Source organism: Lynx canadensis, chromosome D2 (genome assembly GCF_007474595.2).
Source record: "Lynx canadensis isolate LIC74 chromosome D2, mLynCan4.pri.v2, whole genome shotgun sequence".
NCBI classification, from domain to species: Eukaryota; Metazoa; Chordata; class Mammalia; order Carnivora; family Felidae; genus Lynx; species Lynx canadensis.
In genome coordinates this window covers 17,062,544-17,089,099 of record NC_044313.2, presented here as the reverse complement: position 1 = coordinate 17,089,099, position 26,556 = coordinate 17,062,544, and the positions used below count along the sequence as shown (strand labels likewise).

The 26,556-nt window shown below is 49.2% G+C and overlaps 1 protein-coding gene across 2 annotated transcripts in view; it reads left to right on the top strand.

Annotated features, from left to right (window-relative positions):
* HABP2 (hyaluronan binding protein 2) overlaps nucleotides 1-26,556 on the top strand; it is a 33,158-nt gene that overhangs the window by 2,997 nt on the left and 3,605 nt on the right. The window contains exons 2-11 of one of the 2 annotated variants that reach the window (XM_030334548.1): nucleotides 9,482-9,518; nucleotides 16,629-16,739; nucleotides 18,168-18,275; nucleotides 19,481-19,597; nucleotides 20,803-20,922; nucleotides 21,396-21,567; nucleotides 22,734-22,831; nucleotides 23,945-24,194; nucleotides 25,228-25,370; nucleotides 26,124-26,258. In XM_030334548.1, the coding sequence (XP_030190408.1) occupies nucleotides 9,482-9,518; nucleotides 16,629-16,739; nucleotides 18,168-18,275; nucleotides 19,481-19,597; nucleotides 20,803-20,922; nucleotides 21,396-21,567; nucleotides 22,734-22,831; nucleotides 23,945-24,194; nucleotides 25,228-25,370; nucleotides 26,124-26,258 (1,291 nt within the window). The remainder of the gene's footprint in view (nucleotides 1-9,481; nucleotides 9,519-16,628; nucleotides 16,740-18,167; nucleotides 18,276-19,480; nucleotides 19,598-20,802; nucleotides 20,923-21,395; nucleotides 21,568-22,733; nucleotides 22,832-23,944; nucleotides 24,195-25,227; nucleotides 25,371-26,123; nucleotides 26,259-26,556) is intronic. The other variant, XM_030334549.1, reaches the window with a different exon arrangement.

Sequence of the window (26,556 nt, the reverse complement as noted above, 5' to 3'; positions counted from 1 at the left end):
CAGGAGACCCACTCAACTGTATCGAGGATGTGCACCGTGCCCAGGGCTCAAAAATCTGTTCTTGCTGTGGTTCTTGGCCACTGGGCTCAGCCATAATGGAATTTGACCTTCTCCAGGGTCAGAAGCCAGAGGGCGAGGCTTGGCAGGCCATCCCTAGAGAGGACAGAAGACAATGGCTTTTCTCTCTCCAGCAATGCACCTTATAATTAAAACACATGTTTGCTCCCATGTCTAGACTCCTTAAACCCTCGAGTTTAAACTCAACAACTCTAGAACTCTAGTATCCTCCCAGGTAGAGCACCACAGAAAGTTTTGAAGGGACCCGAATCTGCAAACTGGCAACTTGGGGATCCATTCTGCTCACAGACTGAGTTTTCTTTAGGGGGTAGAAGGTCAGCCGAAGAGTATTTTAATTTTCTTTCAATTGTTTGGCAACATTTGCAAATCAGAACACTTCACATAGAAGCACAAATCCCCAGCTTTTCTTGAAAACCAGACATTTCATTTTTTTTTATTTATTATTATTATTTTTTACGTTTTTATTAATTTTTTTGAGACAGAGAGAGAGACAGAGTGTGAGCCGGAGGGGCAGAGAGAGAGGGAGACACAGAATCAGAAGCAGGCTTCAGGCTCCGAGCTGTCAGCACAGAGCCCGACGTGGGCCTCGGACCCACAAACTGTGAGATCATGACCTGAGCCGAAGTCAGATGCTCAACCAACTGAGCCACCCAGGCACTCCCAAACCAGACATCTTAGTAACATGGGGCTCACGTACCTGCTTGGCACCAAGCAGATGAGGGGCTACCATTCCCAGTTTCAGAAGAAACTTGAGCGCCCCCCCCCCGCCCCCCACCGAGTCCATAGGCCCTACCACTCTCTACCATTGATACTCTTTTGCTGGATGGATTTACATTATCAGCCAGGTTCTAAGTTGGAGAGAGAGACAGAGACAGCCCAGCTTGTCTGTTATTATGCAGAAACACTATGGATGTTGAAGGATTGGAGCCTGTTTTGGATGGTCAAGTAACTGGGTTCAGCATCTGATTAATTTCAGCGTTCACATCTGCACAGCCCCCAGGACCGAACTAGGCCTTTGATGGGAAAGTAAGAGCCACCCCTTTCTAAGCCTCAAGGTTCCAGAATATCCAAGTCTCCTTCAGGCCCAGGAAGGACGTCACTCCCTCTTGCTGGCACCACAGAGTCTTAAGGAAAAGAGAGGGACTGAAGTTCACTGTGACTTCTTACAGATTTTTTTTATACAAAACTGATCCAAAGCACAATTCCAACTCATTAGCTTTGGCGGTATATGCTGGTATTTAGGGAAATCAGGCCGCGGGAAATCGTATGTGTACATAGGCACAGATATATTTATATTTTAAATTCATTAAGGTTCCCTAAATGCAAAAGGAATTCTGCTGTCACAGAGAAACAGCATGACAGAATATTCGGCAGCCGGGATTTTAAATAAAACATGCTTTTTCTTCATAATTAATATAACAAGGTTTTCTGGCTTAGGACTTGGCAAAGATCCCAGGAAAAATAAGGGGGTGGACTGGTGTGACGTGCCTGTGACCCGACAAACAAGTTCCATGAAGAGTTTATGCTTAGCGAGCTCTCCTTACTCGTGCCCATGATTTGCAAGGGGGAAAAAAAAAGAAAAGAAAAGAAAAGGAAAGAAAAGAAAAGAAAAGAAAAGAAAAGAAAAACTCAAACTCTCTGACAAAGTAGCTAATAATCATAATCATAGCACAACCATTTATTAAGTCTCTATCATATATCAGATACTGTGTGCCTAATGTTTATTACTTCATTCCCAAGTGCCCAATGGCTTGGGCACCCATGTCATTCTTATTTGACAGATAAGAAACTAAGCTACAGAAAAGCTAAGGAATCTGTCCAAGATGGCCACCCCCGGAGGCTACAGAATGGGGATTCAAACCCAGGTCTGCCCTAAAGCCCAAACCGGTTTCTTAATGTGTTTGTTAAACAGAGTTACCTTTTCTCTAGCTCAACAGATTTGTTTTTAAAGGAAATTGTCACTACTATAATGGAAAAAAAAAAAACAAAGAAAATGACGTCACTGAATTCTAACTGGCTACACTTGCCACCCAAATGCTCAGAGCCTGAAGCCTGCTTTCTCCTTGTTGGAAGGGAAGGCTAGCAAGAGGTAGAGAGGATACAGACTTACCAGCAGCACCCAGTTCTCCTTTGTGATGGGTTTGGAAGGGTTTATGGTGAAATTGGGAAAGGAGTGACCGTCTTACGCTGTGCCTGATGTCAGGTCATGCCCTGGGGAGCACCAGCTGAATCAGCTTGGGGACCACCAGTTCCGCACCAAAGGAAGCACGGAAGTGAAGGCAGCTTCGGGATCATGCCCACGTGGCAGAGGCCTCAGACCCATCTCGCTCTTTCGTCTTGTTTGTTCATTTGCCTTTCCAAAGGCCTTCCACCTGCACTATCACACCCAGAAAGACGTGTGTTTATCCCTCGTCCTCAGTCCTCCCCAATTCTTTGTAAAAGCTGCACTCCCCACGAGCAGCCATATGCCCTGGAATAAAACATGAGGGTAAGGACATTTTTACTTTTACAATCGGGGAAGCTGAGGCACAGAGCGACTCAACAACTTGTGCAAAGAGGAGAGATCAGCCCACAGTCTCCCTTGGCCAGGAGCTTCATGCCTAAGGCAGGTATAATCAAAGCGAGCCTGAGGGCAAAGTCACCTGGGTACTGGTTCAAAATTCATGTTCTGGGCCCACTCCAGGCCCATGGACGCACGATATCTGTGTATAGGGCCCAGGAACCTGAATTTTTTAATTTATTATTTATTTATTTATTTATTTATTTATTTATTTATTATTAGAGAGAGAGCGTTCCAGGGAGGGTCGGAGAGAGAGGGAGACAGCAATTCCAAGCAGGTTCCGCACTGCCAGCATAGAGCCCTACGTGGGGCTCAATCCATGAACCATGAGATTGTGACCTGAGCAAGTGACCAAGACTCGGACACTTAACTGAGCCACCCAGGCGCCTCAGGAAACTGAATTTGTACCACGTTCTCCAGAAATGAATGGCAAATGCCATGGAAGCCTCCTACTCTGCCCCATCCCATCTCTGCTTGTCACGTGAAGCTACATTCCAGCCCTCAGTCACCCGGGCAGAGGCCTGAATGGGCTCTAAAGCTCTGAGCGTTCAAGTAGAAAGGCTACGCAGGTGATTGACAGAGCAAGGAGATCTGGCCTCGAGTCCCTCCCCTGCCCCAGTCAGTTCATGTCCTTACAGGAACACTCCATCCCCCTGGGCCTCACCCCTCTGTACATGAAGAGTCCGGACCCACTCCTCTCCACAATGCACGCTTGCTCGTCACCATGGTCCTGCTTCACCCACGCTCCCGAGAAGGAAGCCACCCACACAGACCGCGGGCCAATGCTTTCTTCTTTGGCTGCCATATTTCCCCCGCTAAAGCCTTCCCTCCTTGCCCTGAGGTTCAGATTAAAGCAAAGCCACAGTGAACCCTGCCCATCCTGAGACAGCCCTGTGTGGTGTATGTGCAAAAGCAAGAAAGGCAAGATTCCTTGCGACTAGAAAAGGACTGGATGGCACCACTCTATACCTATCAGGATGGCCAGAATTTTCTTAAATGGAAAGTAACCAGTGTTGGTGAGGACGTGAAGGAATTGGAACGCTCATGCACTGTCGGTGGGAATATAAAATGGTGCGGCCACTACGGAGCACAGGATGGTGCTTCCTCAGAAAGTTAAACATAGAACTACCCTAAGACCCAGAAAATTCCACTCCTAGGTATAACCCAGAAAAATGGAAAGCAGGGACTGGAACAGATATTTATACATGTTGCCATGTGCGTGGCAACTTATTCGCGATAGCCAAAAGATGTAAACAACCCAAGCGTCCCTCAACAGATGAATGGATAAACAAAATGGATAGACGATGCAAATCTACTCAGACTGAAAAGGAATGAAAGTTTGGTATATGCTACAACATGGATGAACCTTGAGAACGTTATGCCTAGTGAAATAAATCCAGTCACAGAAGGATAAATATTGTGATTCCACACATATGAAGTACCTAGAATAGGCAAATTCAGAGCCAGAAAATAGAATACAGGTTACTCGGGTACTGATCAGGGGAGGGCGGGGAGTGAGGAGAAAGTTATTATCTAATGGCTACACACTTTCTGTTGGGGATGATGAAAACGTTTCGGGTAAAGATAGTGTGGGATGGTTACACAACAATGTTAGTGTAACTAATGCCAGTGAATGGTACACTTGCAAATGGTTAAAATTAAAAATATTGTGTTGCGTGGATTTTATCACAGTTTTGGGGGGGAAAGGACTACGTGGCTTTGCACAACTGTGAATTTCATCATAGTTTGCAGCCAGAGCCGCAGTGGGGGGATGGTATGGGGCAATACTTGGGTTGGTGACGGGAACACGGACAACCTCTGTCCTCTGTCGCCACCACATCTCACCCTGACCTTGAGCTCTTTGTCCAACAGTGAGGACTGGCCTGCTGAACGCTGCAGTCTTGTCTTTGGTCCACCCTTTTAGGCCGGTGACTTCAGCTTCACTTGGTCACGGGGCAGAGTTATCTCCCACCCAACTGCCCTTGGGAATAACGCGGCTTCTCCGTGTTGATCCACAACCAGCTCATGGTAGAACATCCAAGGAGGAAGGGATGGAGGGATTAGAGTCCCATTCTTTCTTTAAGCTTATTTATTTTGAGAGAGACGGAGTGCACATGTGAGTGGGGGGGGGCAGAGAAAGAGGGAGAGAGAGAGAGAAAATCTGCAGCAGCCTCTACATTATCAGCGCAGAGCTCAACACAGGGTGGGGCTCCATCCCACAAATCTTGAGATCATGACCTGAGCCGACATCAAGAGTTGGACACTTCACCGGCTGAGCCACCCAGGTGGCCCTAGAGTCCCAATTTTCTATTGTTGGTTGGTTCATGCTAAGCCAAGCTTCTGGCCCCAGAGGACAGGTCTTGCACCACATCTCCCCTCTTCTGCGTCCCAATCCTCTGAGAACATTTTCCACCAGCTAATTCCTGGGATTCGCCAACTCAGACTGTTAGCCTCTGCCTTCTTGTTTTCCAGAAGATTTAGAATTCTGAAAGGCAGAGGAAGAACCTGAGCTGCAATAATCTAGATTAAAGATGAAATCTCGAAAAAGCTTAAACTCGATTAAAGAGAGGACAAAATGGATTAGACTCCCATGCTCTTCACCCCCGGGGAGATTACGCTGTAAATCAGTAAGACTCAGAGACAATATCCTTCTCTCTGCCCTCCCTGTCTTTCCCCCTAACAAACCTTAGCCTAGAAGACACTAGAAGATACTAGAAGCTGCTATTTTATCCCTGTTGAGACAAGGAACAGAAGCGGTAAAAGAAGCAGGCAGCGGCTTGCACACCCCCCTGATCTGAGTGGAGATGTTTGTTGAGATGCGTTGGCCACCGTGGCCTGGCCGAGGCTCGAGCTGACTTTTGTACCTTCCACAGCTGTCGCTGGTGCCCAGCAGTCCTCCCTCTGTCCTACCAGGCCTGGGCCAGCCCGGACAGGCCTTCCATAAAGCTTTCCAAGGACAGAGGTCTGATTTCACAACCTACCTCTTGTAGAATTCGGTAGCGCTGTTTCTTTCTCCTCCATTCTTCCGTTAAAGCGTATGATTGCCACGCTCTCCTCAGCCCTCATAGCGACGGAGGTTAAGGGCAAGGGCTCTGGTGGAAGACTGGCTCCATTCTATCCTGGCTCCAGCAATTTACTAGCTGAGTTACTGTGGGCAACTTCACCTCTGGGAACCGGTTTGCTCACCTCTGAAATAGACACAGTTACAGTACCTCCATGATCAAGCATCGTGCGCCGCAAACGAGACGGAATGCATGTAAAATATCGAGCACAGTCCTTGGCACACTGTCAGCTCTTGATGTATGCCAACTGAGATCACGGTTGTCTCCTCCTCCCCCGCCCCCTTCTTATTCTTTTGCTTTCGTGGTCTTCCTCCTTGCGTTTGCAAGTCCCAGGAGTAGGAGTTGTATCGTTTTAAGTGTCACGGTGGAAAGACTGAACGCCAGAATGGGATGAAACATTGTGCCTCCCCATTCCCCCACCCCCATCACCCAGGTTAGTTTCAGGATCCAGGCCTATGGCATAAATAACTGGCTACTGGCCTGGCCTCTCCCATATGGTCCCCCAGCTACCCAGCCTGTGTTTGAGCTGTGGGTCTCCACATGTCGCTGCAGCCTATCTCTGCAGGCGGACCCAGTGGCTCACAAAACGAGCCCAGGCTGCATCGCTGGGCGGCAGCTGCTTCAGATTCGCCGAGAGCCAGCGGGATCTGCAGGGCCCCCAGGCCCCAGAAAGGTCCAGCGTTGTTTTTGTTTGGTTTCTCCCGAGAGCGAGGGCTCAGCTCCTGGGAAGGGCACGTCTGCCACCTGCTGGCTGTGGGCAGCGCAGCACTTGGCTGGCCCTCCCGCTCCGGCTCAGAGCTCAGATTTGGGGTTCTGGCCCAGGTCCGGGCGTCAGAGGGCCTTGCCCACGCTGGGCCCTGAGGAACCATGTTCCTTGAAGTCCTCTCTCCTGTCCTGCCCACTTCTCGAAGGCTGAGCGTGGCCAGGCACGGTCCACACTGTTCAGTGCAAATGGGAGAATTCGGGGGGCTATCTCCTCTGGGCTGGGGAGCATGGGGAGAGGGGCAGGCCCTGCCCTCCGGACAAGCTCCGTGGAGGGAAGGTGATGCAGGGCGAAGGACCGGATCGACGCAGAGTTGGCAGGAGGGGTCACATTTGCACTCGGGCCGTCTCACGGCCCTCCCTTGGTTACTGCCCTGGTGCTCAAGCCTGGAGGAGTCACCTTCGGATTCTACCCCGTTCAAGTCCCGAGGCCCAGGAACACCCTTAAGACCTGAACCCGCCCTTTCTCCGTCAGGCTCCCCACTATCAACCCCCTTCCCAAACAAGATACCCCGCCCCCCCCCCCCATGTCATTCTTTGCAGAAACCAGGCCGGATGACCCTGAGGCAATTAAGCAGGCGTGGGCCCCGTCCAGACAGCAAATGGCCACTCTTCCTCTCTGCATGCCTTCCCCTCCCCAGCGGTGTATGTCACAATTTGCCAAACCTACAGAAGAGTGGGAAGAATAAGGCGCACAATAAGATTCTCTAACATCAGTCTACACTCCAGTTTCCCGATTGCCCCAACAATGTCCTTTACGGCTTCTTTTTTCTTTTTTTAAATCCAGGACCTCTCATGGCCTTGGGTTGTCACGTCTCTTTACTCTCGCTTAGTAAAGAACAGCCTTCCCACCTTCTTTGTCTTTCACGGCACTGCCATTTTTGCAGGGCCTCGGCTAGTTGTTTCGTTGAACGGCCACAACCTGCGTCTGTCGTGCTTCTCGTGAGTAGACTCGGGAGAAGCATTTTTGTCAAGAATTCCACTGTGGATACTGCGGCCTCGGTACCTCAAGTCAGGATGCATTCTTTTTTTTAACCTGCCTCTTCTTTTTTTTTTTTAAAGTTTCTTTATTTATTTTGAGAGAGAGCGCACGCGCACACGTGCGTGAGTGGGGAGGGGCAGAGAGAGAGAGAGAGAGAGAGAGAGAGAGAGAGAATCTTCATCAGGCTCCACGCTCAGCGCAAGGCCCGATGTGGGGCTCTATCTCACAAACCGTGAGACCGTGATCTCAGCCAAAATCAAGAGTCGGACGCTTCACCGGCTGAGCCACCCAGGTGTGCCTTACCTGTCCTTTCCAATGTATCATCTGCCTAGTTCCCAAAACGGTTAAGGAGGCCTACAGTCAAACAGAAAATTAAAACCTCTGCTGAGGGGAGAGGAGGAAAATATACCACACTCCCCAGGTTGATGCGAGTGCCGGGAAAATGATCGCATTGACCAGTGCCTTCTGGTGGCCAAGACCCAAAAGGGAGAACTGTGCGGGTGACAGAGCCCTCCTTTTCTAAATCAGAGGTCGGCAAGCTTCGCCTGGAAAGGGCCAGATAGGAAATATCTGGAGCTGTATGGTCTCTATCATGACGACTTTGCCGTTGTGGCACAAAAGCAGTAGAAGACAACACTTAAAAACAGGCATGGCCGTGTTCCAACGAGACTCTATTTGCCTTTGAGAGTCCCACTCTTGGTTTCGGCTCAGGTCATTATCTCTCGGTTTCATGAGACCGAGCCCGGTGCCCGGAGCCTGCTTGGGATGCTCTCTCTCTCCCTTTCTCTCTGCCCCTCCCCCACTCACACTGTCTCCATTTCTCTCAAACAAACAAACTTAAAAAAAAATTGTATTTATAAAAAGACACCTCTGGGTTTGGCCCCAAGGGCCTTAGTTTGCTTACCCTCGACTTAAGTAAAAGAATATATTTCCAGCTCTTAAATGAATAAAACTTTCTTCTTCCGACAAGTACTGTGCTCTAAAAGGAATTGTTCATAAGACTGTTTATTTATTCAACAAAAACTTTTTCGGGGCTGTCATGTACCTACTCTCAGTATGGGGTAATACATCAGTGATGAAACAGACGAGATCTTTGCCTTTCTGGAGGGCAGAGTCAATGTAAGAAATAGATAACATGCAAATAGACAAGAGCGGCATGGCACAAGAACTATGGAGGAAATGAATGGGTGTAATGACAAAACAGTGTGTTGGGACGTGTCACACCCACGGCGAGCTGGGGAAGGCCTCCTGGAGAAAATGACATTTAAGCTAAGACCTGGCAATGGTCACGGGAGAGAGCCTTCCACATAGAAGTAAGAGCAGGTGCAAAGGCCCTGAGGTGGGAGGACCTTGGCCAGCGCCAGTTTGAACCCGGGTGTGGCTGGGGATTAGTACTGGGCGGTGGACGGGAAGGGTATGGCCGGAGGATTATAGGTTGTGGCAGGTGCTTGTGTTTTCTTCCAAGAACTATGAGAAGGCACTGAAGAGTTTTAGGCATCTGTCCATTCCCCCGCCCAAGGAGCTGTCACCCAAGGCTCCCCCAGACTGGAGTGCGAATCCGAATCTGATCACAGCTGTGTGACCTGTAAGCCTCAATATTCTCGTCTGTACATGGGCTAATAGAGGCCTCCTCATAGGGCCGTTCTAGGAACGAAATGCAGCAACGCACGATCAGGCGGAGAGGAGAGGCTCCGTACGTGTTCATCACGGTCAGGGACATGGTTGTCCATACCTGGGCAGCCATGCCACAGCCTGAGCCCGGGTAGGCACAAGCACCGAGTCCCTACCAAGGAGAATCCTCAACGGGCTCGGGAAGAAGGGGAGGAGGGGGCGTCTTCAAAGAGGCCCCGCCCCCTCCCTCTAACCTGTCCCAGCTACAGCCATCCGAAAGCACCCAGTGCTCCTGATCCTGATATGTGACCCTGGGAGAAGCTCCTCTCAGCTGGCGGGAGCTCGGGGAGGCACCCAGCCAGCCAGCAGACTCAACCTTGCTCAGCCCTGTGTTGGTTTTCTGTTTTCGTTTTTGCTTTTTTGCAGTTCTCCTTGATGTCTTTACTCGCAGACCCGGACCCAGGTGAGTGTGTGGATCGTCCAGGGGCTCCCCACAAGCTACAGGCTGCTCTGGGATGGAGGAGAGGGGACCCACGCGTGCAAGTGTTGGCACAACCTCGGCGTTCAAAGGGTTCCGAAGTGCCACGGACCCCTTCAAGAATCTTCCCGGAAAGATGCTCTCTTGGGTGTTTGTCCCTCCACGTACACGCACAACGCTTTGCTAAATTTCGAGCTGCCCGCGGATGCCCCCGATGCCCTGTCTCAGGACCCCAAGGGAAAAACTGATACAGTTAAGTCCCTTCATTTTACAGAAGAGGAAACTGAGGCGCAGGGAGGGACGCCAGAGGTTACACAGCCCATTAGTGGCTGAGATGAGATGAAAAGGCCAACGCAAAGTGAGGGTGGCATGGGGCAATTACTGGCTCCAGGCAGGCCAACCTGGACCCTCACTCACTTCACCCCGTGGGTGGGGAGCCAGGCCCCCTGTACTGGGCCATGCAGTCACCCCTCAGGCTGAGCCGCCCCTGTGGCAGCCTCCCACGAGCACCCCCCCCCCCACTGCCCCTCTGCCTGGTTTGTTTCCCCAGACCCTTTCACGACGGCCCTGTCTCTCACAGACTCTCTCTGTCACCTTGTCTCTGTCCTGTCCCCTCTGCCTGGTACCCTCAGCTGTGCCCCAGCTGAGCAGAGCTGTTCTTTCCTGCCATCATCCAACCTCGGTCTCTTGACTCTGGGCCCAAGTCTCCCTTCCAAGAACCAAGGCACAACTCCATCAGGGCAGAGGCCGGCACTGGCAGTGGCTTGTGTTGGTCACCCACAGGGGAACGAGAGCCAGGCAGACAGCACGTGGAGATGGCAAAGTTCAGTCACATCTAAACTTTGGGTCAGGGCCGTATTTGGAGGCAAGATGGAGACAACTGGGGCAAATTCCGCATGATGGTCAATACTCTCCAGCGGCAAAGCACTGGGTGGGCAGACAGACTTGTGCTGGCTCAGGGCAAGGGATGTCTGACCTTTGTCTACCCCACATGCTCAGGGAGGTTTGCGAAATTGAGCACGGTGTGTGGGTTTTGAGAGGGTCCGTGTCTTTCCTCAAAGCAAAGGAGAGTGTTCTATTCAACAGTGTAGAATTCCGTTCCTTGGAGGAATCATGCTTCAGAGGGCTCCCCCAGCTGGCCACACCAGTATCTGCATGTGGAGTCCAAGGGGGGGCGGTCCAAAGCTAAGAGGTGGGAAGAGCTGTTCCCTCCCCCGGCCTTCAGCACACAACTCTCAGGCCCCATTGGAGGGCTCCTTTGGTCTAGATGTTGGAGCTCCAGAACGGTGGGGTCACGCAGTGGACGAAGAGCTTGGAAAACGCAAGAGACCTCGCTCTCTTCAAGTAAATGAAAAGCAGACCCCCCGCTAGTCCGTGAGGTCAACTTTCTGAGAATTGAGACGTGTTTACCTCAAGACGCTGGGCTGCCATCTTCCAGAAAACTGCAAAACGACACCTACAATCACCATGAGTTTGTGGCGCCATGAACAACCTGAACAGCTGTAGCCAGTGGCCGCGCTAAACACAGATGACCGAAAAGGGAAGAGGTCCGTGCTCTGTGTTCTTAAGGCTTCTAGCTTTCAGGAGATAGATCAGAAGCTGGAGGATCAGATTTGGTCTGCAAACAGGAAGAACTTCCTGTCCATCCGAGTTGCCCAAAAACCTGCATGTGCTGTTGGGCTCTTGGGAGGTGGCCAGTTCTCCATCACTGGTGGCATTTCAACACGAGCTGAAAAGCCACTTTAGTAGCGAGTGGAGAGTGTTGGATTTAACCTTCTGAAATTCCTGGCCCTATAAGAACTGTGCCAGTAGCTTCTGCCAGTCTGGTGAGCCGATGACAGGACCCCGGAGCCTGCCATCCCTGGGCTCCTAAGTCCGTCTCGAGGTGTCGGGTCAACCTCTGGCCGTGCAGCTGGGTGAGACGCAGTAGCTGGGCCTTTCTGCAAAGAGCAGGTTAGGTTTTAAGCAAGCCCCTGTTAGCATCTGATTTAATTTCACATGGGGGTTGTGCTTTGATGGAACTTGTCAGCTCCCAGCTGGCTTTGGAAAGCAGCGTGGCCAAGGAAACACCACGCGCACGTCCACAGGGCAAGCCGCTTCTGTAGTTGGTTTTGCTGGAGACGGTGCGCGGTGAGGGTTTTGCTGGAGCAGAAGGTGCCCAGGCCACAGTCCCCAATGGGTGGCCGAGGAGGTGGTCATCAAACAGCACAGACTCCGCTCATCTCCCCAAAGCAGGTGCCGTGACAGCCAGCGGGCCTGCGGAAATGCCTCTTCAAAGCTGGCTTGTTTCTGCCCAGCAACACGAGCTGAGCCCATCCATCAGCTGTCCCGCCGCCTGCCAGGGAGGGTCTCTGCTGGGCTTGCCCTGTCAGCTGGATTGGAAGCGCCGAATGCAGGCCAACAGGGCTGGGGTTTGGGGGGAGGCCCTCGGAGGAGCTGTCTGTGCCACAGTGATGGATGACGCCAACAGGGACGGCATTCCAGAGATTTTTATTCCGTTCCGCACATCTGGCAAGCTCCTTAACTAGAGCAGCTGCAGAGCCCATCTCACAAACTCGGAGCTCTTTCCGAGAGACCCCGGCTACAGACCACAGTAATCCCGGACCGGGGACTTGGAGCATGGGCTAAAAGAGATTTCTCAATGTGTGTTACTTCCTGGAAGCGAAAACCCGTGGAGTTTCACGAAACGCAAACCCACAAGGGGCCCCTGGGCAGGTGGAAAAGCAAACCAGACTTGGAGTTGGGTTGACCTGGGCCCTGATAATACCACTTCCTTTCTTTTTTTCCTCTTCTGTGTCATAGGAATAGTAATAAGTATGCCATGGGGTTTCTCTCGGTTTAAATAAGATTATGTGCAACCACACTTATTTAGTAGAGTGTCCAGAACATAGAAAATAGGCAGTAACCAATCACTGGGATGATTTGAGTCAGCTCAGGATACTTTCATCATCCTTCCTGATAAATTCTAGAAGCAGACTCTGATAAATAGAGAAATGCACGAGGATTTCTTTTTACACCTAATACAAAATGCTTCTCACAGCTGCTCCCACCTTCGTCCAAAGCCTTCTCCTTTTCTACAGCCTAGAGAAAGCCTCCAATAATCTGTATCTGAACCTGGAGTGTTTTCCAATAATCCAGCAATGGAACCCAATTTCATGTCAGGCTGTAATCCCTCTGTATGCAGGAAAGCACTTGGACAAGTTTCTAGACTCCTACAGAGCTCATCAGGCATTTTCTTCACCAAATACGTCGGACCCAAATCTCACGTAGTTTCTCTCCCACGCTTCCCGTTTACTCGGTTCCACACAGATACCAACTCTGCTAGCCGAGCTGTGTGCCTGCCGTGTGCAGGCCAGTCAGAATGAAGGGAGGCCCAAACACAGAGGGAAGAACTCACTTGTCAAATACATACATTAACTGCATAGAGGGCTCTGTGCTGGGCACTGAGGGGTAGAAAGAGGAACAGACACGGTCCTTGCTTTTAAGACACCTACACTCTAGTTAGGAGACACAATCAGATAGACAAATAAGGACCATAAGAGAGACGTGCCATCTGAGATACAGCCAGGAAACCTAAGACCCTACAGCCTTCTAGGCCACTGGGGAATGCTAAAGTAGTACCTAAATTTCTTATCCCACTAGCAACCCAGTTTATCAATCAAGGCCCATGTATTTATTTGTTATTACTGCATACTATGCTATCCTAAACTGAGTGGCTTCAACCATTAATCACGTATTAATTCTTATTCTTAATAGAATAATGTCTTAATTCTTTGGGTTGGCAATTTAGACTGGGTTCAGCTGGACTGTTCTTCCGGTCTGGACCAGGCTCAGCTGATGTTGGCTGGGCCTCCTTACCTGTCTGCAGTCGGCTGGTAGATTGGCTGGGCTCTCATATGTCTGAGGCCTTTGAGGCCTTGACCGGAACTGCTGGGCCTCCTGTTGCCCCACAGGTTCTCTTATCCTCCATAGAATAGGCCCTACCCGTTCACATGGCAGTCACAAGGGTGTGAGAGACAGAGAGAGAGAGAGAGAGAGGGAGAGGAAGTGCAAAAGACTTCTTGAGACCCAGCTTGGAGCTAGCACGCTGTCCTTCTACCACATGCTATTGGTCAAAGCAAGTCCCAAGGCCAGTCCAGACCCAAGGGGCAGGGAAATCAGTCCATCTTTTGGTAGGAGGAGCTGCAAAGTCACACTGCAAAAGATGTGGCTACCGGGAAGGGTGGAGACTTGGGGCCATTTTTCCCCATCCAATTGGCTCATACAATGCTGAAAGGCCAATGTGGACCTTGAAGACTTGACCTAGGCCTGGCCACATCCAGCTCCCCTGACTTTCCACTACCCTTTCATTTCCTTTCTTGGCTGGATTTCTTCCCCCACCCACCCTATTCTGGAAGTTCCTGTGAGTGGAGGCCACTCTTCATTATTCCCAAAGCCTCCTCGAACCCGGCATAATAGTAGGCCCATCGTAGGGGCACAACACACTTTTCTTTAACGTTTTTTTGGTTTTGTTTTGTTTTTTTCTGAGAGACAGAGACAGAGCGCTAGTTGGGGAGGGGCAGAGAGAGAGGGATACACAGAATCGGAAGCAGGCTCCAGACTCTGAGCTGTCAGCACAGAGCTCGACGCGGGGCTCGAACCCAAGAACTGTGAGATCGTGACCTGAGCCGAAGTCAGACGCCCAACTGACTGAGCCACCCAGGCGCCCCAACACACTTTTCTTATGTAGACAGTGGGATTAAGTGCCAACAGAATAGAAAAGACAATGTCAACTTTAAGTTTGGAGGTGGAGAAACCCTGCCGGGTGATGCTTCTATAACGCATTCTTGAAAGCGTGTTGCAGCCGCCCCAAATGTAAAGGATCTCGGTGCCTTTCCTTGCACAGTACTTCTATTGGATGGCTTCTGGTGACCTGGAACCACTGGACCTCTACTGCTTCTATCCACCTCAACCAAGGGCCCCAGGCCCTGGGGAGTAGCAGGGACTTTTTGCCTCATTTAGCAGAAGTATGACTCCAAGCCTACGTGTTTTATCCCCTCTTTAACTTCACCGAGGGATGAGCACAGCTTGATAACAAAGCCAGATTCCAGTAGAAATTCTCGAGCAGACATTACAGCCATCCCCCACCACCTAGAAGAGTCACACGGTTCCATTTACGTAAAAAGCTTCCCCCTTTCCAAATATCTGCAAAGGGAATGACTCTTAATGGCGTAGCTGAGATTAGCCCGTCCGACCTTCAACCTGTCGGAGGGCTGGGAGAAATCACAGAAGCGCTCCGAAGGTGCTTATCTATAAACGCCTGTTTGGAAAAACAAAAACAAATTCTCTAAGGAAAAAAGAAATAAATAAATGATGTAATCATCTCATTACCCACCCATTGTCTCTCCCAAATGTCAGTTTGAAATCTTTCATGTCAAACCCAGAAAAACGGTTTTCTCCCCCTCACTTTCTCACTCTCTTTCTCTGCTTTATCATGCTAGATGGAAAGAAACTTTATTTGCTCTGGGAAGACAATGGCCTTATCTTCAACCTAGATCCTCATCCCTGGAAAGGTGGCCTCCTCTGGGAGCATTTTCAGAGCGGGGAAAAGCAGCTCGGGAGAAATAATGAGCAAGCAAGGGGAGGCTTGACTTGACACTGTGATAAATGAGGTGAAACTTTGGCAAGGAACCAGAGTTGGCGTATTCAAAAAGGAAATAAAAAGATAGTTCCATTTTAATGGGAAATATAAAACAGCCATTGTGCGAAAGTCGATTTTTCAAAAGCCAAAGAGATAAAGACTATAAGGGAACGACGGAGAGAGACTGAGATAATGTGGTTGATAATCAGCCTTAGGTAAAGTGCCATGCTCCAGCCATCAGCTGGCTCTGCGGGAGTGCCTTTTCAAGTCGCCCATCTGCATTTGCTCCCGCCTCATTATCATACGCATCTCTGGACAGCTTCCTTAGAGCTTCAACCTGCCGCCTTGCCATATTCCTGCCAGCTGGAGAGAGCAGAGTCAACCCAACTTTCTTCAAATCCCAAGCTTCTCTCCACGAGCCACAGGAGCTACCAGTATCTTCCAAGGCCCCAGACAGCAAGGAGCCTGAGTCCAGCCTTATACACACTTGCTCTTCCCGACGGACTGGCCCGGTGTGAGGTTTACACCCATGGACAATGTCATATACAACCCTGTCTTTCACTGGGCAAAATCCATGAATCTTCTCAAGGTTGTCCTTGGGCGAATCCTAATTAGCAGGCTGGGTATGCGATGGGGATGGTTGGATCCCTTTCCCAAGGGGAAAGGGGGATTAGCTGAGGCCGTGTAAGAGGTCAATTGAAGCAGCTAAGCCAGTGCAGTTTAGAGGTTCTATGGGGATAAACCGCCTTGTTTCACATCCTGCCATTTATCTAACTATGTGACTCGGGGCCAGTAACCACCTCTTCCAGCCTCAGGTTTCTCAACTGAAAGTAGAGGGATAGTAATATGCCTCCCAGGTTATTATGAGGATGAAGTGAAATGGTTCACATAAAATGCTTATTACAGGGCCTAATCCTAGTAGAGGCTCAACAAATACTAGCTGTTAGGATGATTCTATAGGTACAAGTTGGGAGTAGTTTGATGCCGTGACCGAGAGCAAAGTGACGAGTTTCTTTGACTTCATAGGCGAAGGTGACCGAGTAATAAAGGCCCAAGAAGAAAGCTTATTCACAGAAGTGCACAGCAAGGCACTCAGGGGCCACTGGCTCTGACCCTGGGCATGTCCTTTACAGGACCTTGGAGACCTTCAGGATCCTAACCATCTTCCTGCTGTTTACAGATAAGCAAACGGAGGCACCAAGAATATAAGTAGCTTGTCCCAGGTCACAGTGGAAAGCAAGAACTTGACTTCTCCCCATTTCCAATCAGGGCCTCTGGACCCTGCCAGATGCCAACACTGCCTTGCGGGGTCCTAACACACCCCAGATGAAAACTCACAATGTCTAATCCCTCTGTCCACCCCATCAGTAGAGGAGCTGGAAAGGCCCATGAATCCTCCTTCAGGACTCAGAAATCTGTAGGTCTAATGATTAGGGTTTTTGGTTTTTTCTTCTGTCCTCTTCCCACTTCTGTAGACTGGACCCCTGACTACTATGAGAGTAGCTACGAGTATTACAACCATGAAGAGAACAGCAGCGATACTCTTGCCTACCAGGAGAATCCCGACTGGTACTACACGGAGGAAGGTAGGTGCCAAAGCTGTTCGGGGGACCCTCCTGGGAGAAGGGCAGCGCACTTAAAAGAGGGTCTGTGTGTGACTGTATATGCAAGCATCTCTCTCCTCCTCTCCGACCGGCATCATAAAATGGGTACCAGATAAATGACTCAGGCTGGCGTTTTTTTCCAGCTAGAGTCATGCACTAGGAGGACTGGGGAGGTTCCTAGAGACTATCTGTCCCACTCTCAAATGACAGATGAAGCAAGCGAGGCCAGGAGTGGAGTTACCTTAGCCAAGGTCATACAGCGAGTTAGCTCACCTTCACCAGGTCTCCCAAGACTGTGAGTCAAAGTCATGCTCAAAATCGCTTCCCGGCTTTGATTACAGGTAGGTCCTAATTATGCCGTAGAGGCCGGCATCAGCATTAGGCACCAGATTGCAGCATTCACAGATTTAACGTTGAGATTTCTGTTCCACTTGTGCCGTGTTTTTCTCTCTCTTTATACCCTTCAGAAGCTTTGTATGGTTGTTGGTGTGTGCGTGCCTGTGTGTGTGTGGACTCACACACGTGCCTCTACGTTTGTTTTTGTGTTTATGGCTTCTTAACCCAAGCAATGGGACAGAAGGGAAAACGAGAAGCGGGGCCCAAGAAAAAACCATGTGACTAAGCCAGGAGAAGAAATGGAAAGCACTCAGCCGCTGGAATAAAAACTGTGTAACTGTGCGAAGTGGCCTGGAAGGCAGGGCCAAGATACAGGGCATCAGGGGAACATCAGAAGGGACCATCAAAACAAGAGCTGGGCCCAGGGATCCTAGTTCCTGAACCAAAGAACAATGTGTGTGAACAGAAGGATAAAGAATTCCCCAAGGGAAGATCCATTCAGACAACCATGAAAAGCCAAAGGCACAGATGAAATATGACAAAATCTAACTGAACAAGTAGTTGAAGAAAGATGAAGGCCACTGGGTCATTTCCTCCTCGCCGCCAATTCTTCTGTCACCCTCTTGCCTTTGGTCTTCTTTCCTGATGTTCAGAAAGCTTGTGTTTCATTAGGGGTGGGTTTTCTTTCCCCACTCCTGACCTCCACCCCTGGGCACTGGGAGTAGGGGAGGTCTTCAGGCTTGTGAAATGCCTTCAGCATCAGAGGCAGACCCCGTGGCACTCCCAGCGAGACTGGGAGGAGAAAAACACTGATGGTGGAAAAGGGGAGTTTCTCAATGAGAAACTCAATGAGATTCCTTCTCGCCGGTCCTCTTACTAACCCGAATCCCTCTCTCTGGTCGTGTGACTGCAGTCTTCCTTGCTCTTTAAGGGCAGCCCATGTTTCCCCCTGTCCCCGGTCCCTGGCTGTGAATGTGCTCTCTCAGGCGGGGCAGGAGGCTGCAATCTGATGAGAAAGTCGGGGGCTTCTCACCTGCCGTTCGCTGCACGTTGACTTCTGCTCACGTATCCTAGATCCGTGCCTGGACAACCCCTGCAAACGCAATGGGGACTGCCTTGTCAGTGGGGACACCTTCACGTGCAGCTGTCCAGCCCCTTTCTCTGGACACAGGTGTCAGAATGGTAAGTGCAGGTTTACTGGATTCACTCTTCCTTCTGAGTTGAACAAGAGGCTGCTCCTCCTCCACGTCTAGGGGGTAGAGAAGGGCTGAATGATTTCATGGAAAGGATCATAGCTGTACATATCGGATCATCCATAGTGGACTCCTCAGCATGGTAATAAGCAGCATCGCACTGAATCCTCACCCGTGCATATTGGCTAGGACTAGGGTAACCACCGTACAGATGGGAACACTGAGGCTAAGAGGAGATAAGAGCTGGACCCTGACTGAGATGTATTCTAAACTCAGGACTCGTTGTTGCTTAGACTGTTTGTATTAACTACAACAGAGCAATTCTGCTCTCAAATGAGACAGCAGGAAGAATCTGAAGGCATGGAAGGCTCAACCCATCTAGAGGAAGGGAGCCCAGAGATACAAGGGATTTGCTCATGGTCACACAGCTAGTTAGGAGAAAAGAAGAAATCGGAGCCCTGGTGCCTGGCTCCCATCCCCATGTTCTTTCTTCCTACCATCCTCACTTACGGAGACTCTGGTGAAAACTCTTTCTGCCTTTAGTGACCTCTTATGGGCGTAGCCTGAAGCTATGTGGTAAGATATTGAGAATAGAACTCTTAAGGGCTAACTGCACCCCTAGAGAGAACCTGAATTCTGTTCCATCTGGCAACCATCTAACCATAACCCTGAGGGGGGCCGTGAGGATCTTTATCTAGAGACATGGTTGTCCTCTTTCCTCTGTGCCCTCTTCATTCCTTCCTTCCGTTTTCAATACTACAGGTTTTTTGATAAATGTTTCAGGATGGTTGGGGTATCAGGCATAAACATAGTACCTGGCTTCGTCCCTCAACTGCCCAAAAGAATGACAAAATTGTAAATGGAACACAAAATCAACTCGAGAGTGGAGACATTAAAATTGCAGCTCTATTTGTTTGTTGAAGGTGTAAAAATTATCAAGGTGTTTTTTTTTAAATAAAGATAGAATAATAAAGAACATGAGCCTTGGAAGGAACTGGGGTGCAATCATCCATGATCTAAGGATTTATTTATAAACAAACAAACGTTTTGTCCAGGATGTTTCAGGACCACAGACAAGGGCATGCTATCAGTCACCCCTCACCAGCACCCCCAAATGTTGTACTGTACAGGTACCTCAGTAAGTAAGATGTGCCCCCAAATCATGTCCCCTGCTTCTCTATGGATCTCCTACAGTGCAAAACACGTGCAAAAACAAACCGTGTGGCCGGGGCGAATGTCTCATTACCCAGAGTCCTCCCTACTACCGCTGCGCCTGCAAACACCCTTACAGTGGCTCAGACTGCTCTACAGGTAAGTGCTGGAGGCCCCCTTCTAGGCGAGGTTTTCTCTATCTGGCTTGTGCCTGCGATGTCTGCAACCCATTGCATGGAAGTCCCAATACCTCGGATGTTTCAGTAGCATCCAAGATGATGCTTTTAACTAGGACATTTTTTAAAATGCACCACCCCGGACACCTGGGTGGCTCAGTCAGTTAAGCACCCGACTCTGGATTTTGGCTCAGGTCATGATCTCACGGTTCGGTTCATGAGATCAAGCCCAGCATCGGGCTCCTGTGCTGACAGTGCAGAGCCTGCTTGGGATTCTCTCTCTCCCTCTCCCTCTGCCCCTCCCCTGCGCTGCCCTTCTAAACAAACAAACAAACAAACTTTAAAATGCACCATCCCTGGACCACTTGCATGGCTCAGTGGGTTAAGCATCCAACTTTGGCTCAGGTCATGATCTCATGGGCTGTGAGTTTGAGCCCTGAGTTGGGCTCCGTGCTGACAGCTCAGAGCCTGGAATGGAGCCTGCCTGGGATTCTCTCTCTTCCTCTCTCTCGGCCCCTGCCCTGCTCGTGCTCTGTCTCTCTCTCTCTCTCTTAAAATAAATAAGCATTGAAAAATGACATTTAAAATGCACCCTCCCTAAAGAGTCTGGTGGGAATTAACTAACCCATCCAAAAAGAATCATCTTGAAACTCACTTCCTCCAGGAAGGTGGTCTATTCCTGGAATGGGCCACATAGGGATTAAATCTGTATTTAGTCACTGCTATGAGTCAGGCATTGTCCCAAGAGATTTACATTTTTTCTTAGATTCTTCCCAAAATACCACAAGTCAGAGCTTTATAGATGAAGGGGCTGAAGTCCAGAGAAGTTAACTAACTCTCTCATAGTCACACAGCTATTAAGGGCAGAGCCAAGTTTCAACCTAGCTCAGACGGGGCCCAGATTCCTGCTCAGTCCATGCCTCCTGTTCCTAACTGAGTGACCCGTCTACTTACATACTCTTTTTGGCATGGCCTCCATCGTATTGCCTCATCCATGTTTGTTTTGTGTCCTTAAGGTTCGTGTCTGCCTTTACTAGAGTGTCAGTGGGTCTGTCTTTCTCCTCTGGTAACCCATATTTTGTGAAAGGATGGGCACCAGAAGAGTGCCACCCGTATCTCCTCGTCATCTCAGATGTAGCTGCAACTCCTTCTGAAGAGCCTTCCTGGCCCCACTTCCTGTCTTCACAGCGGTTCCTGCGTGCCGGCCGAATCCCTGCCAAAATGGTGGCATCTGCTCCCGGCATAAGCGGAGAACCAAGTTCGTCTGTACCTGCCCCGAACAGTTCAAGGGGAAATTCTGTGAAATAGGTATGGGTCTCTACCACCACTTCGTCAGAAACTCAGAGCCACAGTGAGGGCCCTGGAATTCTCTTCCATTTGGGTTTTGTTCCAGAATGGGAGTCATGTCAAGATGTCCAAACTCTACTACTGCCCCAGCCTTCCAACCTCGGGGCATAGAGTGTGCCTGGCTTTTAAAGTCATAAACGGGGATAGAGTGCAGGTGAATTAAGCGTACGTGGGCATCCTTGAGCCTCAACCTACAGGTTGCCACCAGTACTTGTGTGAGAACTACGTTCCAACTCCCCACAACCACTATATTTCATGTTTTAAGCTGGGCTGAATGTGGAATATGCAAGCCACTTTCTTTCTGGAATTCATGGTGGACTCTCAAGGTGATCAGTATTCGGGCCCAATCTTTTCCCCACTTGATACACCTGCCAAGTCCTGGAGCACCATGTCTTTTGCTGTCCGTTCTCATACCCCTGCCTGCTCTCTCCAAGGTCCTGACGACTGCTATGTTGGTGACGGCTACTCTTACCGAGGGAAAGTGAGTAAGACAGTCAACCAGCACTCCTGCCTTTACTGGAACTCCCACCTCCTCTTGCACGAGAATTACAACATGTTTATGGAAGATGCTGATACCCATGGGATCGGGGAGCACAACTTCTGCCGGTAAAATTCACCTTCTTCCCCATGATCAGTCAGTCTTGGGCGCTCGTCAGGATAATGGTTTGTTTGTCCCTTTCCCCTTAGAAATTTGGGGATGGGACACTGAAACTCATCAGGTTTCCTTCTAGGAAGATTTCCAACTCAGGATAGGCTAGGTTGTGCTGTCGTAACAAACACCTCCCAAATCCCAGTGGCTTGAATACCTCAGAGTTTATTCTTCACTGCTGCTGCCTTTGTCATGTGGGCTGGGGAATAAGGGTGAGATTATTAGCTCCACAAAGTTACTCAGATGTCTAGGAAAGGCAAGCAGAGGCTCAAAAATGGAGCATGAGGTTTTTACTACTTCAACCTAGAAGTGACACATCATGTCCGCAACACTCAATTCATTGGCCAGAAATAGTCACGTAATCCTACATAACTTCATGGGGGAAATGTAGAGAATAAAAGGGAATGTCCGATGGGGATTACAGTCTCTGCCACAAGGATATTCAGGTTTTTCCAAGTAAGGATAATGCCATTTCTATCCCTGGTGATGATTGGTTACCTTCTTCCCCTTCTGCTGCCTCCAGACTGCCCTGTTGGCTTCCTCCACTGCTCTAACCAAGGCCAAGGACACATATAATCTGCCTATAAGGAGCAGGAATTTTTTTTTTGTATGGCTTTAAATTGGTTCCATTAAGCCAGAGGATTTCCCTTGAACAAAACACAAGTTACCTCCCGCCACCACTCACTTTGAGCTGTTCCCCTCGTGGAGGCATCTTCAGACAGATGTCCATGGCAGCCTTCAGACAATTCCCACATATGCAATTTGGAGGTTTGGGCAGTGGAGCCCTACACTCACCATGTTTCTGTGGCTCTCTCACTTTCCTGACAAAGGAAAATCTTCAACAGGGATCTCATTTCTTTTCGTACAAACAATTTGATATGTCCCATGGATCTGGCACAGGGCTTGTTAACGACTTCTTGGTCATTGGGATTCTCCTCTGGAAGTTAAGGTTTTGCCCCAAAGCACTTATATACCAGCATCTGTTAACCTGTTGGATGAATGGAATGAAATGTGGTCCCAGAGGGAGCAAGGAACCTGGTACTGGCTTACCCAAAGGACTTTTAATGAGGGTCAGTGGGTTTGCCAAGCCTTGACGGTGGGCTATTTTCTGTTCTCATTTTAGAAACCCAGATGGAGATGAAAAGCCCTGGTGTTTCATTAAAATAAACAATGCAAAGGTGAAATGGGAGTACTGTGACATCCCAGCTTGCTCAGCCCTAGGTAAGACCGTGGCTGTCCAGAAGCCCCAGTCATGGTGAGATTGCCGATCCCTAGACGGATTTTCCTGGCACCCCATCTCTTCCATCCCCATCCTTCCACCACACCTGCTTTTCCCATTGCCATCCCAGTGGAAACCCGGATGCCCAATCCTTTGCTCCCCTTCCAGGATGCCTAGCAAGCCCAGATACCTCTGTAAACTGAGACCAGTGATCCAACCATAAACTCCTGTCCTAACTCCCAGTCAGTGCACTCAGCAAATTTGTGGATCGCTTGCTATGTGTCAGGCACTATGTCAGGCCTTCAGTTTACAGTGGTGAGCAAACATTGGCTGAGACTCCATAAATAACCGTTCAGGACGCAACATGGACAGACTTCCAGCCTCACAATCCTCCTGCCAGGCTTCTCTGGACTACCGCTCTACACACATCTGGAATGTTTCACTCTCCCACCCTGATCAATGGGATTACCTCTCTGGATAGTTTCAATTCTGTGCCTTTTCTTTCATGGTCAGCTCTGTCTAGAATACCCCATCCTCCCTCTGATCTTGTCCATATCCAACATTCTTTAGAAATCAACTCAACTAACCCTGCCTCTGGGAAATCCTCCATGACCCTACCAAGTGAAGTGTTATCTCTGCCTCCTCTCAAACCCCATGGAATGGAAAGGGCACCACCCATACAACACTTACTGCACTCTCCTTTGTATGACAGTTATTTGTGCAATTGTCTTATGTCCCTCACTCTATTTCATCTGGATATCTCCCCTTACACATCAAGAAAGCCTCCAAAATACATGCGTACATTATGAATAGCTAAGTACATACCCAGTGATGGATTTATATATTTACACACACGTTTTTGTCTCCATATCAAAATAAGAAGCAACATCTTCGTTGTTAATTCTATCGACTTGCTTTATATCCATCAATGTATTCAACACATATTAATTGCGCGCCTACTGTGTGCCCACTTTGTATGCGTCAGAATGGTCTTTTAGCTCTGGAACTTGCTAAGCTGCTGGACTTGGAGTCATACCTCTGACAAGTTCCTTCTGAGGCCTTGGAGAGAAAGGGAGTAGCGTGATTTGTATTTCTTGCATTGCATTGTCTTTCAGACATTGCTGACCCAGAGGGAAGCCCCACAGAGCCTCTGACCAAGCTCCCAGGGTTTGACTCATGCGGGAAGACTGAGATGGGGAAGGTCAAGAGGATCTACGGAGGCTTCAAGAGCACAGCGGGCAAGCACCCATGGCAGGCATCCCTGCAGACCTCATTGCCATTGACTGCCTCCATGCCCCAGGGCCACTTCTGTGGGGGCTCACTGATCCACCCCTGCTGGGTGCTTACTGCTGCCCACTGCACTGAGTAGGTGCCTGCCGAAAGCAGAGGCCAGGGTGACTCGAATCTCTGGGGGTGTTCTCTTCTTCCCACCTGAGCAGCATCTTGGTGACTCTGGCAGGATCAGAGAGTCTAATCTAGCTCTAAGGGCAAAAGAGTGGCTCCATAAAACCGGATGGAAAAGAACTACCACAGGCATTGCACGTGTTATGACAGTTAATCCTCAAAACTATCTACTGAGGGAAGATAGGCGTTTTTACTCTGATTAATTGTGGTATACCCAATGCCGAGTACAGGTCTTCATACAGAGCAAGTGCTTAGTAAATATCTGTGCAGTGAAAAAGTTGATTATTATTCCATTTCATAAACAAAACCCTGGGTCTTGGGAAAGTTTGGCACCTTGCCTGAAGTCATGTGGGAAGTGAATAGGTAAGTGGGATATGAACCCGGATTTACCCGTTTCCTTAACCTTTCCAGCCTGGCCTTGAATAGAAAAATATAGCATGCTCCCATCTGATGCCATTCCCATGAACCTCCTGGTGTCTTCAGCCACGACTCCTGGGTGGCTTAGAGAAACCAGTACCTACTGAGGAGCCTGAATTATCACCGCTTCCCCTGAGTTCCCCAAGTTCATGGTCAGGCCTGGTCCCACATAGCCCAGGTTTTGGTGGTGACCTTGAAGGTCTTCCAATCCACCCTGGCATTAAACAGTTTCTTCTGGGATTCCAGGAGATGTTCCTCAAACATGCAAACATTAGCCTGTACAAGGGATAGTTGTTCAAGAAGTCAATTGGCTGCTCTTTAGCAAATCCTAGGGGCAATGGAAGGTCTCCCAGGAAATATGAGATATATGTTTCCGCTTACATTTGTAGACCGGTCCATTAATAAAGCAGCTTCCTCACATTTTCTTATTTGGGCCCACAGCAGAATTCCGTGAGCAAGATGACAGTCACAGATGATGCCAAGGCTGCAGAAGTTCAGGCCATCCGTCCAGGGTCACACAGCTCACTAGGAGCAGAGTCTTGGCTTCAGTCTCTTACCATCTCACCTTCCTTTGCAGCATAAAAACCAAACATCTGAAAGTGGTGTTAGGGGACCAGGACCTGAAGAAGACAGAATTCCATGAGCAGAGATTCGGGGTGGAGAAGATTTTCAAGTACAGCCACTATAATGAAAGAGACGAGATTCCCCATAATGATATTGGCAAGTGTCTTCTGTGGTGGATCTCCCATGGGTCTTGTCCTGGGCGGATTTCACTACTGATGGAAAGCTGAAGTTTGGTTCTAGAAGATGTTCTTATCTTTTTGGTCCCTCACAGACTCCATAAGGAATTTATTCCAGAGCCTTTTAGTCCCAAAGGTCTGTGTTAGTGTTATGATAAATGAGGGGAAGAGAAACTAGCAACACTGTGTTGTGGAAAGAGCTCAGCCTTGAATCCCAACTCTCTCATTTACTAGCTGACTTCACCTCCCCAAGCCTCAGCTCCCCTTCTGTAAAATGGGTACACTTGTGTACAACGCTCAGCTTCCTATGTGTTAAATGACATGACGTGTATGTGTCCCCGTGTACATCAGGCACCTGGGAGGTACTCAGGTGTGGAGGCGATAATGTTAAGCTACTGGCTGTTCAGTGGGTACGTTCTCCATTCCTGGGACCTGACACTCTCTCTCCTTCCTCACTATCTTTTTCTTTCCCCCTCTTGAAGCCTATTCTTTTAAAACATGGATTAGAAATGATTTCAAACTCAACTGTTATTTTTTGATATTACTCTCATCCTGAAGTCCTACTCCTCCCCTGGTGGAAGTTAAAAGAACTCAATGACTGAGGAGGAAGTCATTAGTTTCTCGGGCATTGGGAGTGGGGCTTTGCCACGTCTCCCTTCCGATCGAGTTGAAGCTAGTGCTCCTTTGGCAGAGAGGACCCCATCGCTCATTTCCTCTTTTTCTCCTTACCTAGCTTTGCTCAAGCTAAAGCCGGTGGATGGTCACTGTGCTCTGGAATCCAAATATGTGAAGACTGTATGTTTGCCCGATGGTGCCTTCCCCTCTGGGACTGAGTGCCACATCTCTGGCTGGGGTGTGACAGAAACAGGTGAGTCTGGCCACGCATTCTCCTGAGACTCAGGTAAGTTGCATCAACCAGAGAAGCAAGGGTCAAACTCAACTGCCCTTCTGAACTTGACATCATGTTCCATTGAAAATGTATTACCAAAAAAAAAAAAAGTATTACCAAAAATAAGAGATTGCCTCATCACTAAAGCTCTAGTTAAATCTCATCAGTCTTTTTATCAATGCTAGCTTCTGATGGGATCCTTGACGTCCATCAAGCATTGATACTGTATCCATGGAGATCTTTCTCCTTCCTTCCCTAGGCAGATTGGAAAGAGGAT